This window comes from Empidonax traillii, unplaced genomic scaffold (genome assembly GCF_003031625.1).
Source record: "Empidonax traillii isolate 1590-97213 ecotype Southwest subspecies unplaced genomic scaffold, ASM303162v1 scaffold111:size2041728, whole genome shotgun sequence".
NCBI classification, from domain to species: Eukaryota; Metazoa; Chordata; class Aves; order Passeriformes; family Tyrannidae; genus Empidonax; species Empidonax traillii.
Window position 1 is genome coordinate 1,465,658 of NW_020955304.1, and position 13,726 is coordinate 1,479,383.

The following is a 13,726-nucleotide window of genomic DNA, read 5'->3' on the forward strand; positions in this document are numbered from 1 at the left end:
TTAATGGATTCCCCATTCTCCCCAGGAAACTGGATGCCAAAGCTTTTTAGACCCAGACAGAAAACAGAGGAAATTTTTCAGACTAATCAAATTGAAACAGCAGCTCTGTCTTACCAACCACTCCCATAAAGATGAAGATAGGAATTTCCTGGATTGTGTATCCCATTTTCTGCAAACAAGAAAGAAGTGAGTTTCAGATCTCCTGGCCCATCTGCAGCCCCACAGCCAGTGGGGCTTCCAACTGCTGGGACAGCACAAGTCTGTGCCAGCAAAGGGCTTCCAGAGCTGCCCCAAAGTCTCCCTGGACACCCCCACGGCCCTACATGGAGAGCACCCGTGCCGTACCTCGCTATCAAACCTGCCGAAGTTGATGAGCCCAGGGCTGGAGAGATCCCAGGCATTGCCGTGGTAAACGCTCAGGACAGAGTTCAGGGTGAACGTGGAGATCATGGAGGCAAAGAACTGGAGGGAGATGCAGCCCAGAGTCACTGCCAGATGCTCCCAGCCCCGCTCCCTCACCACGTGCCCCCCCAAACCACCCCAAACCACCCCCCCCAAGGCCCTTGGGCAAGGGCTCGGTGCCCACGGTGTGGTGGGGACAAGAGGCCACACTCCCTATGGCAGCACTTTGGGCAGCTGACCAGGGGTTCACTCCTTTTGCCTCTCTGTTGCCCTGGGGCACAGCCCAAGGCAGCTCCCTTGGAAAGGAGCTGGCAGCAAGATGGAGCTCAGACAGGTCCAAATTCAGCCCCAGAGGACCAGGACACAGAAGGGGAGCTGGGATGCTGTTCCCTGGCATGTGTGGCACACGGCTACCTTGCTGGGGCAGGGATGTGAGGAGGCCTGGGGCTGCAGGGCACTGGGAAAAGGCAACACCTCACCCCAGAGCCAGCAGTCCTCCATTGCCTCCCAGCACTTACAATTCTCCAAGTCAGGAACTGGTTCCAGAATGAAGCTCCTTCCTCCAAGCTGAACAGGACACCCCCTGTAAGTCAAGGACACAACACCTTCACAAGGGGCACACACCACCCTTGGCTCAGAGCACCAGCCAAGGCACCCAAATTCACCCCATCCCACGTGTCCCACACCACCCAGACCTCCCAGGCTCCAGCAAAGGCTCAGGCAAGCCCACCAAGCCATCAGAGATGTACTGACTGCAGTGAAGCCCCCCACTGCCTTCCTCCATCCCAGGGAGGCAACATTTGGGATCCAAGATCCCCTTCTCTCTTCCCAAGACCTGCATGGCATGGCAGGAAAACTTGGAGCAGGGTCAGACACTTCACACGAGGGCTCCTGCAGTGCCCTGTGCAGATCCTGGAAGCTATCTCCAAGCAAGTGGGAGCAACATCCTGAGGAAATCCATGTCCAGGCACTGCTCAGTGCCAGGGAGCCAAGATACACACCCACAGGGGCACCAAAGGCAGCTGAGACACCAGCAGCAGCTCCAGCTGAGACAAAGTCCCTCTTTTCCGTGTCTCTGCGGAAGTACTCGAAGATCTGAAACACCAAAGCAAAGGCAGGTTTAGGGCTGGGCACAGGGATGAGTTCAGGGGAGACGCAGGTATGCCCTGTATGATCCCAAGCCCCCAGTGTGACCCCAAGGAACTGTGTGGTCTGGCACAGGAGGGGCACCTGCAGCACAGCCCCTCGGACCCCAACACCAACCTTGAAGTCTCGCTTTAGAGACGTGGATCTTCCCTGGGAGATCCCAGCAGCAATCACAGCTCCAGAGTGAATCATGGGTCCTTCCTGTGGGCCAGAGGGCACATTCAAAGGGGAGAAGGAAGAACAGGGATGGTTGGATGTTGCTTACCAGCTAGCAGTCCTGAAGCTGGATGGGAAGATTTCCTTCGGGGAAATTACATTTTCCCCCTTCCCAGCCCTGGAAGTGTCCAAGGCCAGGTTGGGCAGGACTCTGAGCAACCTGGTCTAGTGGCAGGTGTCACTGCCTACGGCAGGGAGGTGGAATGAGATGAGCTGTAAGGTCCCTTCCAACCCAAACCATTCCACGATTCTATGAAATCCTTATTCTAGCAAATGGCTCCCGTGGTCACCTCTTGTGAGCTGAGGAGATACATTTCCTTTGTCTGCCTTAGATCCCAGCAAGCCAGAAAAGTCCTGATGAAGCACCCAAGTCTGCCCCATCTAACATTTGCAGGGATAACCACCAATGGACACAGGCTGCTGCTCTCCAACCCTCAGCTGTGCCACACACAGCCCCAAGGCCTTCCCAAGCCTGGCCACACCGGTCACCCTGGCCAGCAGACACCAGGGAATACACTGGGAATTATTACAGGGCCCCCCGTGCCCTGTGTCCAGCACAGGGACAGGCTGTGACACAGGTGCCAGCAGTGGGTACCACCATGGCAGCAGTGCCAGAGAGCGCTTTGTGCACATCACCTTCCCAACAGCCAGGCCGCCGACCACCGAGAGGATGACCCCGCAGACTTTGATCACCAGGGTCTGCAAAACAGAGACAGGCACAGCTCATCACAGGGGTGGCACAAGGAACATAACCCCAGCAGCCACGGGAGACACAGACCCAGCCAGCCCTGGGGCAGGAGCCTGTGACCTGGGGGAACTTGTGATTCTCAGCCCCCCGTTGTGGCAACACGATTGGTGAATTTTCTTCTTGGCCAGAGCAAAAAATTACTCAGAGCTGCTCTTCCCAGCGCCAGCTGCTGATCCCAGGGCAGGAGGTTTAACCCTTGGCACTGGGGGCGACAGTCACAGAGCTGGGAGCTCCTGCCAGCTCCTCCTCAGCCACAGCGTGGGCAGGGACCACCCCATGAGGACACAACACGCCCAGGCCATCCCACCACCTCCCGCTTCCTACCTTGAGGCGGACAACGTGTGGAATCTTCACCCCGTTGAGATAGCACTTGATCTGGGGAATGCCACTGCCAGCTGCCACGGGCTGCAGGGAGCAGGGAGAGCATGAGTGGTTGTCACACACAGGATGGGGACACACTGGCCACCTCACTCCGTCTCTCAGCACAGGGTGCACCCAGCACACCCTCGGGGGGGCTCTAAGATGAGGCCAAAGCTTATCTGCAGGCTCTGGAGGTAGGTTTGAGGGAGAAACCCACTTCCTAAGGGAAAATGTGCCAGCGAGAAGGAACTGGCTGGGTTCTTGGGGACGGTCCTGTGTTCCCACATTGTGTCATGGCAAGAGGCCTGGTGCTGCAGAAGGTTCATACTTGGTAGCCAGGGAGAACAAGGGCAAAGCCACAAGGAAGACACTATGGATTAGAGTGTTCCATAGGGAGTCACAGCCTCCATCTTGTCCTCCAGAGTGTGACCCTGAGGCACCCAGGCAGACTGATCTCTATCAGGGTTCATGTACATCCAACAAGGAGAGGCTGAGCCAGGGCCAAGGATTGGCTGCACCCACACCCAAGGCTGGAGCACACCCTCTGCCCCAGGCTGCCAGGAAAGGGCAGCACATCCCAGCAGTCTGACAGCCCCAGGGAAACTCCACAGCACAGCTGGAGCCAACAGCGAGGAGATGGGGCTACCAGGAGCCAATCTGGCAGAAACACATTTGCTGTTACATAAATTTGCACGTTTTCTGGAGACACGATCCTGCTTCACTCATTTAAAAAACCCAGAGCAGTTCCAAACTCTTACCTCTATGAAAGCAACGATCACGGAGCCCACCATCACCACACTGGCATTCAGGGTGGCCCAGAGCAACAGGGAGAAAGACAGACCCCCCTTGGCTGTGAACTTGTCGATGTCTGGGGCAGCAGCTCAAGGAAAGACCAGCAATACTTGGGTACCATCCCTCCCACAACAGAACGGTTTGGGTTGCAAGGGACCTTAAAGATCATCTAGCTCCAACCCCCTGCCATAGGAAGGGATGTCACTCCCTAGAGGAGGCTGCTCAGGGCCCCTGTGCACTTAGGGAGGAGCCTCCTCTGCTTGGGCAGTGCCCAGCCACAGCTCAGCCCAGCAGCACCTCGGGCAGCAGGGTCTGTGCCACCAAGCCCAGTCGGGGAAGCGCTGCCCTCTTCCCTCCTAGCACCCCTCTCACAGCTTCCAGGAGCAGAGATCCTGCAGCTCCCAGCTAGCTGGTGGCCACTGCTTCATGAGGATACTGTCCTTCACCACCCTGTACTTGAGGCCAGCCAGGTTCTCCACCACGATGTCGATGAAGCAGGCGACGAGGCCGGTGAGGATCCCGATCATGGCGCAGATCACCCAGCGCTTGATCTCCACTGTCCGGAACGCCTGAGGGGCAGACAGCAGTCACACCCTGCTACCATCCAGCCCAGCCCCTGTCAGCTTTCAGGGGACCCCAACCCACCCCAACACAGCCCCAAGGCTGGGCAGCTCAGAGGAGAGCCAGGGAGCACTGGAGCTGGCTGACCCAAATCACTTATTTTAAGCCACTGCCCTTGGCCCTCTGTGGCATCCCTAAGGTGCTTTTCCAGCTTGCCTGCCTCTGTTAGGCCACTCCTGTGGGGATTCTTGCTGCCCTCAGGGCAGATGCTTCACATGACTCCAGAAGTCCCTAGGCTCAGGGACCTGCCCCATGACACCATGTGGACCCAGATTAGCTCCTGTTCCAACTACCCCACGGTGGGTTCTTGCTCCTGAGATTTTATGGCTCATCAGAAGCTGGTCAGTGTCTATAAACCCATCCCAGCTCACACACTGCTTTCAGCACAGCCTCCCCTGGCACGGAGAAGCAGCTTCCATGGGCTGGGGAGAGCAGGCAGCTGGGTCACAGCAAGACTCACCGCATGGTTTATCCTCCTCTCCTCCTCCAGGAATAGCTGGTTTTCACTGTTGTCATAGTCCAAGCTCTAGTTCAGAAAAGGGAGATGCTGTTACCATCCAGTGCAGGGGAGGAGACCCCCATGCTGGGGAGCGCTGCCCTCAGCCCCTCACACTGCTCCTCCACACCCCTGTATCATTTTCCTCCCTCAATTCCACTCCTCCCACACTGAAACCCTGCTAAGTGGGCAGCCATGAGCCCTTGCCCCTCATACCTCACTTGCTACATCCCAGAGGGCAGAGCAGAGACGGGGGAGATGGGCACTCACCTCATACTTGAGCGACAGGAGCTTCTCGTTGTGGGGGATCTCATTGGGACGCTGCCGAGGGAGCTCTGTCTGCTGTGGGATGTGATCCACACGTTAGGACGGTGAGGTCTGAGTCCAACCCTCCCCTGTGCTGTGCAACTGCTGGTTTAACTTGTTTTTATGCTCAGGGAGGACTGTAGGTGCAAGCTGGCTGGCAGGCCGGGATCTGGGATGATTTCCCACCAGTTAAACGCAGCTGGACCAGCTGTCAGGTGTGCACTCTCACCCAGCACCTCTCCAGCCCCGGGCAGGATGTCTCCCCAGGAGCAGGTGGAGGGTTTGCCCAGCCATGTTGACCCAGCACTGCCTCCGAGCAGCTCCATGCTCAGGGGGAGGGCAACCTTTCACCTTGGCAGGAAATTCCTTTGGCCAAAGGCAAGGAGCTATTTCAAGCATATCCATGTTTTTTGGGCAGAAATCAAATTCTCTTTCCCAAACGCCTTTGACCGTGCAAGCTGTTCCCAGCTCCAAATTAAAGCATTTACTGGGGATGCCAGAGGGGCCCCCGGGGCAGCAGCAGCTGCCCATGCCATGAAGGTCGCCCAGCCCAGGAAGAAGCACTGGAGTCTTCATGGAACAAGCAGGATGTGAGGGGGGAACGACAGCAGCTGTCAGTGGAAGAAGGGAAGGTGTCTCAGTAGGAGTAGACCCTCCCTGTGCCACTCACCAGCTCATGGATGTCCTCGTTGAGGTCCACATTGCTCAGCTGCCCGATGCGCAGGAAGGAGGAAGGAGTGAGCTGAGGACAGAAGGGAAAATGAGGTCAATTCCTGAATGAACTGCAAGTCTCAGCAGGAGGAAGGAGCAGCCATGCAAGATGCTCCTGCTCTACCTCCCACACTGAGCTCTGCCTGTCTGCCCAGCATCAAGAGCCCCCCAAAACGCAGCACCCTGCTCTCAGAGCACACGCCGAGGAGATGGGACCCCGAGGGAACCAGAGCCAGCAGCAGCCTGCTGGGATTTGGGAGAGCTGCTCCAACCTGTCAGCTGGCAGAGCCAGCTCACCTGGGGAAGGTGCCAGCCAGGAGCAGCTTATTCAGGGCTGGCCAGCACAAGCCTCCAGCCACAGAGCGCAGTGCCCAGCCACACGTTCCACACTGCCCTGGGGCTGGGGAGGGACAGAGCCCCTGGACAAAGCACCACCTCCACAGCCACAAGCCCAGCCAGCAGTGAGGGATGGCTGAGGGCACATCTGGCTCTGCCATCTGCTCCACAGCAGCGTTTCTCAGCCAGGCAGATGAGCATGTTTGTCACCCTTGGAGCAGCTGGGAGCGGAGTGACAGCCACGCTGGCTGCCAGCCACCAGACACCAGAGGAAGTGGGCACAGCCTCGGGGGCATCAGTGCCTCCCCTGAGCCAGCCCCAGTGTGATAGTGGAAAGAGGATTATTTGCATCTCTCTCTGAGGAGCAGGTTCTCCTTTCGCTGGTGAGAATTCGGGCTTGTTCCTGGCAGTGCAGTTGCATAACACAGGAGTTTTTGGACTATATGAGGCAACTCTGTCTCCTGGTCAAGACAGGCAGGGGCTCAGGCTGCAGCTGAGCCAGCCTCCAGCTGGGCAGTGCCAGGGGGGCACCTGGAGGGAGCAGGCAGCTGCCATCCCTGCTCGCTGTGAAACACAGGGATGCACAGGGGTACGAGCAGCACCGTCACTGAGCACAGCCCAAACACCATTCCAAAGCACTAAGATGTTCCCCTCCAGAGCCTCACACCTCCCCAGCTGCCAGGTTAAAGGACCTGCAAGAATGGCAAGCGACAGCGGGGCCCTGGCATGTTGGTCCCTCCCTGCTGGCAGGTCCCAAACCAAGCCCCCGCTGCTTTAATCCCCACCGATCCCGTCTGGAACGTGCAGGCCAGAGCAGTTGGGAGCCATGCACGTCACTGCAGACGAAGAATATCCCTTTGTGTTTGCAGCCTGACCTATTTTCCCATTTCTCCGTCTGCTCCACATTCTCATTCACTCCCTGACCTGCAGATGGGTTCTGGTCCAGCTTCTCAAACCCTCTTTGGTGCCCTTTAGTCCCAGCAGCCCGAGCCCAAAGTGCTCCATGGAGCTGTTTTCAGGCACTGGTTTGGTAAGATCAGCCTGTGCTTTGGTTCTGGTCTGTGATGGCTCCACAATCCCTGTGGAAAGGATCCAGGTGGACCCTTTTCCTGGCTGTCACAGCAGACCACTGTGGACTCCTGCAAGCTGGGCACACACAAAGCTGTCACCTCCCCGGATGGGAACTTGGGCAGAGTCATGAGCTGGAGGCAGGAACTGCCTGTTTCAGTGCCCAGCTGTTCTGGTGGCAGGCAGAGGTTCCAGCCAGGCCCTCGCCATCCTGAGGAGAGGGGAAGGACATGGTCCCCACCCTGAAGCCTGGGAGGGACAAAGCTGAGACCTTGCAAACAAACCCACCTTGACCTGGCTTCAGGAAGCACAAAGATTTAGGGCTCCTGTGAGATGCCACGTGCCCAGGGCAAGACCGAGGCAATGAGATGGAAAAGGTCACTCACACCATGTCCCCTCCTCAGGCCTGGGCTCAGACCTCAGACAGGACCAGCCCTTCAGGGAAAATTCTCCTTCTGTTAAGCTACAAAGTTCCATGGAAAGACCAAATGTGGGTGAATCAGTGACACCACGCCACATCCCCCACTTCCCTGTGGAGCGAGCAGCCAGGGCACAGCAGCTCAAGTCCCAGTGGGTCAAGCACCAGCATGACCCAGATGAAAGGAAAGGAGCAGCAGCTGAACCTGCAGCTGAGCTTTGTTAGACAAGCAGTGTATTTTTAACATGCCCCACCCCCCAAGCCCTGGCACCCCTCTGGCTCCTGTGAGCAGAGGGCTGGCTCTTGTCTCACCCGCCACACGAATCACATGCCAGGAGGGCAGGAAAAGGCTACTTCCATCAGCACTCAGTTCTGGTAAGAGGAAAAGGAAGGATTCAGGCAGCCAGGAGCCAAGACAGAAGGTTATTTGTGCACAGCTCAAAGATTCACCAAGCAATGCCCTCCTTGGGATGTTTTCAAACTCGGGCCAAGGCAGCTGCTGATCCTGGGTACGTGTGATGTTGGCGTGACCACGGCACACAGAGGTATCTCCACACAACAAAATGCACTGCTGCCAAAAGCCAGAAAACATGGATGGGTTAACAGCTCTCCTGTCCCAGGAGAGGCCCTGGGATCAGCTGAGCCTGACTCCAACAGCAGCACATGAGATGGCACTTGCCCCTTTTGGGTGGTAAAGTTAATTCCTTACCCACTTTGAGCTCTGTGAAAAGGTGCCTGGAGCCTTGAACTGAACCAAAGCTGCTTAACATGTGTTAGTGGGGCAGTAGGAACGCTGGCAGGCAGGGCTGCTCCTCAGAGGGACCTCACCAGGCTGCAAGGAAGCCCCCAAAGTTCAAATACAAAGCCCTGCACCTGGGGTGGACGAGCCCCAGCAGCCAGAAAGCAGCTTTGCCAACTCCAGACACCCAACAAGAGGTTACAGAGAGGACTGAGCCATAGGAAAAGAAACAGTGGATAAGCTACAGTAAAAGAACTTCTGCCTTAGTTATTAGAGCCAAACGTTCACCTTGTGGGTGGTGACACCCTGAACATGGGGCCAAAGAAGAGGCAAAGTAGATACCCAAATCTCCACTGGATATGGCCCTGAATGACCTGGTCTAAGGGATCTGCTCTTAGAAGGGGCTAGGCTAGAGACTATCTGAGGTCCCTTTTCCCTTTGTCATGCTGGCTGTTCACTGCAGGACATCCCCCACCCCCAGGGGCCCAGCATGAGGAGACCCCCCCACACTGCCCCTTATCACCATCCCGTGCTCAGTAACGAACTGCACGCACGTGACTCTCCATTACTGATGAGATAAAGCACAGCACAGACCACAGCAGGAGCCCACAGCTGTATTACAGAAGCTGTGGGAGGGAAGGAAGAGGATTTCCAGCCCCTAGGGCCAAGCCAAGAAGCCCCTGATACCAGCTTGGGTGCAAAGACAGCTCCAGGCTGTCATCAGGTCCCTGTCACAGGAAATCCCCTCACTGGTTATGGCAGCAAATGGGGGAGATGAGCCGAAAGGCTTTTGAAATTCCCCTCCTCTGACACAAACCACAGCTGAGACAGGCTCCAAAACAACTCATCATCATCCCCAGAACGCTCCACAGCAGGAGAGAACAGGCTCATAACAGGGGAGAGGGGCTCACCTCCAGGCTCGTAATGGGGAGAAAGTGTCACCACTCTCCTCGAGATGTCACCACTTAGCTACAATTTTGGTTCCAGACTGCCACTCCAGGGCACAGCTGCTCCTTGACCCTCACTGCACAAGGCTGGGAGATGCCATTATTGCCCTGGCCTTCCTCCAGGCACCTTGTCCCACGTGTCCCCTCTGCAGAGGAGCAGCACAAGGAAAAAGTGCTGCCACAGTCCCTGACGGTGTGAGCGCCCAGCAGAACATTTCCTAAAACTTCTCTGCTTGGAGAAGCTCCTGCTACCACCTGAAGGCAGTGGCTCTCCAGGGAGGTCACCTCCAAGCTCCCAAAAGCAGGGACAAGCAGCCTCTCTGCTGGTACCTTGTATCTGCAGCCCATCTGCCAGGAATCAGGGCTCACCCACCAGAATTCTCTTTTTCCCCTTCCTCCCACCGAGTTTTTTTTTGATTGCAGCCCAGCCACTAAGGCTGCATTTTGCATCCTGTTACTTGAGAGTAACGAGACCAACAACACCCAGAGATGCAGAATAAACACACAAGGGTTAAGAGGGACAAGCTGCTCGGCAGCAGCAGCCTGTTCCAGGCACCCTCTGGAGCAGGAGCATTGTACCAACCCCAATGTCAAGGCATTTCAGCACAAATGGCTTTGATGGTAATGAAGAAGAAGAGTTCTTTGTCAAAAAAGGCCTAACGACAGAAATTGGCTGCTCTTACTAAAATTGGCCATCCACTTTCCAGCCTGAGAACTGACACAAATGGCTTGAGAACACAGGTAAAGGACAGCCCACAGCAGGAGGTGATGCTCAGATGTACAGGCAGACTCTCAGTTCTTGAGATGCTCAAGGGACTGGAAAGTCCTGGTGAGAGGATGAAGGCTTAGTCAGGTCTGAAACAGCGCTCAACTGGCCCCAAAACCAGAGAAGACCTCAAGCACAGCCCTGTAGCATCCCCTCCACGGTCACAAGTGTGTTTATCCAACCCCTCCTCACCTCCTGCCCTCAAGCAGGTCTCTCTCAGCTGTTCAGCTGGGGAGCTGCAGCCCTGTGTTTCCTTTGGCTGCCTTAAGATCACTTTCATTTTCATTAAACAAGCGCATGAGAAAGGGAAGAAGCTCCACTGGGGACATTTTACTGTATTACCACAACCCAAGTTTTCATCTCCCCTGAGCTAAGCAGCTCCAGCCTCTCTTTGTTCTTCTGCCAAGGCTGTCCTGCCCTCCCACTTCAATTCCTGACTCCACAGTACCCGGGGCAAAGGGAGAAGCAGCTGCTCTGCACTGAAATGCAACCCCCAGTGCTATGGTGACAACCCAGCCAGGCCAGTGCCACTGCCACTGCCAGGCAGAGCTCTGGCCAGGGATTCACTCCCCTCCTCTGCCAAGGAAAATGCCAAGCAGCGCCTTGTCACCAGCTGGGACCTGAGCTGCCCGTGCTGTGAAGGGACACAGTGATGATAAATCACATTGTCCAGGCTGAGTCTCCACCTCCAGCTGCCCCTGCTGCAGAAGGGCCGAGGCATTTCTTCCAAGCCAACAGGAAAACTTTTTCCTAACTGACCCACAGCCACGGGATCTGGTTAATCCCTGTTCTAACACCCTGCAGACCAGCAGGATTCCACACATGCTGTGAATACACGGGGTCCTCTTGTGCTGCCCAGGAGGATTACTTTTATTTTCTCCCCAGAACAGCTGCCATGGCACAGGTGTCTCCTTCTAGACTCCATTCCCCACTCCCACAGCACTCCACAAGGCTCTTCCAGCCTAACGAGCCCTAAATTTCCCTCTAATTAGCTGGCTGTTCTGACTTGCCCAGGAGCAGGGCAGCACAGAATCGTGCTGCATGAGACATCCCTGCCAACAGCTGCCAAAAGCTGGCACTGCTCCTCCCTATCTCAGCTCAAGTCTCCCAGAAAACCTCATGGAAAATCCAAGGACATCACCCCGAGACAGTTCCCCTCGCACCTGGTGTGGACACAGAAGTGCTCCCTGGACCCAGCCTGACATCCCACCCACATCACAGCCCAGCCCAGCAGGCCCAGCCTCAGTTTTGCTCTGCAGCATGTGCCAAGTGCCTCGCTGTTCTCCACTGATGGCGTGTGGAGGGGAGACTGCCAGACAGGCGGCCCGAATAGGTACACAAGAGAGAAGTTCTCCTCGCTTAATTACCCAAAATTAATTTGCCTGAAAGTCCAGGCCCACTCTGGACTTGCTTTTTGCTCGTGTAGCCCCACAAATCCTGCACGATGCCCTCCACACCAGTGTCAGATGCTCTTGGGTATTGAGCTCAACCTGTTGATCTGGGCAGCAGCACGTCAGGCAAGGGGCTCTCACAGAACGATGCTTCTGGCAGAAATAAATTTAGTAGAGATGAATTTTACATGGTCAGATAGAGATAGGACAAGGGAGAATGTCTTTAAAGTAAAAGATGAGAGATTTAGATTGCATAATGGGGAGAAATTCTTCCCTGTGAGGGTGGGCAGGCCCTGGCACAGGTTGCCCAGAGAAGCTGTGGCTGCCCCAGCCCTGGAAGTGTCCAAGGCCAGGTTGGACGGGGCTTGGAGGAACCCGGGCTGGTGGAAGGTGTCCCTGCCCGTGGCAGGGGGTGGAACGAGATGATCTTTAAGGTCCCTTCCAGCCCAGTCCAAGCTGCGATTCCATGAATGACGAGAGCAGCCCCAGCGGGCAGAAGCAGGGCGCTGCTGTCAGGGACCACCCCCCGGCAGAGGAGGGGGCAGAGCCGGCCCTACAGAGCCAGGGGGGTCCCGGCCCAGCCCCGCCGTGCGCGGGCACCCCGTGACGGGCCCTGCTCGCCCCTGACTCGGTGCCGCGCTCAGTTTTTCTCCCGCGAGTGCCCCGAGCGCCCCGGCCGTGGCTCCCTCCCCGCCAGGCTCTGCTTTTCCCCCCTGGGGGAGCCCCCACTGCCCCCGGGGCTGCTCGGGCAGCCGAGCCCCGACACGCCCACACAGCCCCGGGGCGACGAACACGGCTAAACCCCACCGAGGACGGAGCGGGGCGGGGCGCGGACACGACCCCGACCCGCGGCCCCACTCCCCGCGCGGGACGGCACAGACCCGCCACCCCCGCTCCCGGTGGCGGTACCCACCTGCCGGGCGCCGCCCGCCGCCCCGGGGCCGGTGCCGTTGAGCAGCGGGGTGGTCTCTCCCGCACGCCCGTCCTCGTCGTCGTCGCGGTCGCGGCCGGACCAGGACACCTTCTTGGCGACGTTGGCCATGCAGGGCGGCGGCGGCGACTCCCGCACCGGCCCCGGCCCTGCCCCGCCGCCCGCTCATGTGACCGCCGCCGCCACGTGACCGCCGCGCCGGCCGGGGGCGCCCCGGGGCACCATGGGAGTTGTAGTCCCGCCGACCCCTCCGCCCGGCGCTCCCTCCGGGAAGGGGGCAGCGGGATGGATCGGGACGGGATGAGGCGAGACGGGCCAGGCTGGGCGCCTCGGTAGCGGGGCCGCCCCGAGGCTTTGCCCCAGCACACCCAGCCACCCCGCCGCCCCCGGGAACACGAGGCTGCGGGAACACGGGGCTCCAGGTGCGCCTGCAGCCGGGGCTGCTCCAGCCCTCCGGACACAGAGTTCCGCAGGGGGGCTGTTTGGCAGCGTGCGTGCTTCGCCCGAGCACCCCCGGAGCAGCATGGGCTGGCCAGAGCCCTGCCCGGCCAAGGAGCCCCGCGGGCGGGCTCAGCGCTCGGGAGCGGCGGCAGCGGCTCCGGCCCCGCCGGCTCAGCCCGGTCACGGGCCCGTCCCGTGCTCCGCTTCCCCTGCTCTGACTCAGGGGCAGGGGACGAGCCGGGTCACCCGCGCGTGACCCAGCCTGGGCTCCGGCTCCTGCCGGGCTCCGAGTGGCACCGAGTGCTACAGTGAAGAGCAGAGCAGAAATAAGTGAGGTTTCTCCACTGTCCGGAGCACTTTAATAGGAAGGATGGGCTGTACATCTTCTGGGAGCAGACGACCTCCGGCTTTGGTCCCACCTGTGCCATACGGGTAGCCAAGGCCCCTTTCTCTTTGCCCCGCCTCCGGTGGTCCCGCTCCTGGGATGTTCTCTCTGCCGGGTGTCCCATCGCCCCGGGAGGATCCACCTCGGCATCAGCAGCCGTGACCGCTGGGAGCCGGCACCATTCCTGCTGCCAGGCTCGTCACGGGCAGTGCTGGAGGCAGGGACACGCCACCCTGTGCACCCCGCCCCGCAGGGAGGCATCACCCAGCGTGAGGAGAGGGCCGCGGGGCAGCCCCCGCCCGGTTGCCATTCTGGCCACCTCCCCGGGCAGGAGAGCCCGTCTCCAGAGAGCGAAGCCAGCCAGGTGACCCACAAAATTGCCGAAGTCCCTGCTGGGGCCGTTCTGCTCCCAGCCCAGCACCAGCGAGCCCCCAGCGGGAATTTCATAGCCCTGCTGGAAGCCGGAGCCGGCGGCCAGCAGCCGCCTGTCCACGTAGAAGCGGTAC

General features: G+C 58.5%; 2 protein-coding genes across 2 annotated transcripts in view; both read right to left on the reverse strand.

Moving 5' to 3' along the window:
• The window catches only part of CLCN7 (chloride voltage-gated channel 7), a 19,932-nt gene extending 7,373 nt beyond the window's left edge, over nucleotides 1-12,559 (reverse strand). Inside the window, exons 1-13 of the mRNA XM_027882750.1 lie at nucleotides 12,377-12,559; nucleotides 5,758-5,829; nucleotides 5,052-5,123; nucleotides 4,746-4,811; nucleotides 4,101-4,233; nucleotides 3,631-3,740; nucleotides 2,837-2,917; nucleotides 2,401-2,463; nucleotides 1,666-1,749; nucleotides 1,404-1,497; nucleotides 921-985; nucleotides 346-462; nucleotides 115-169 (exon numbers count right to left, since the gene is read on the reverse strand). Of these exons, the coding sequence (XP_027738551.1) occupies nucleotides 115-169; nucleotides 346-462; nucleotides 921-985; nucleotides 1,404-1,497; nucleotides 1,666-1,749; nucleotides 2,401-2,463; nucleotides 2,837-2,917; nucleotides 3,631-3,740; nucleotides 4,101-4,233; nucleotides 4,746-4,811; nucleotides 5,052-5,123; nucleotides 5,758-5,829; nucleotides 12,377-12,505 (1,141 nt within the window). The 5' untranslated portion in view covers nucleotides 12,506-12,559. The remainder of the gene's footprint in view (nucleotides 1-114; nucleotides 170-345; nucleotides 463-920; nucleotides 986-1,403; nucleotides 1,498-1,665; nucleotides 1,750-2,400; nucleotides 2,464-2,836; nucleotides 2,918-3,630; nucleotides 3,741-4,100; nucleotides 4,234-4,745; nucleotides 4,812-5,051; nucleotides 5,124-5,757; nucleotides 5,830-12,376) is intronic.
• Nucleotides 12,560-13,419: 860 nt separating this feature from the next.
• Nucleotides 13,420-13,726, reverse strand: part of LOC114057030 (pentraxin-4-like) — a 2,598-nt gene continuing 2,291 nt past the window's right edge. The window contains exon 3 of the mRNA XM_027882791.1: nucleotides 13,420-13,705. Within this exon, the coding sequence (XP_027738592.1) occupies nucleotides 13,420-13,705 (286 nt within the window). The remainder of the gene's footprint in view (nucleotides 13,706-13,726) is intronic.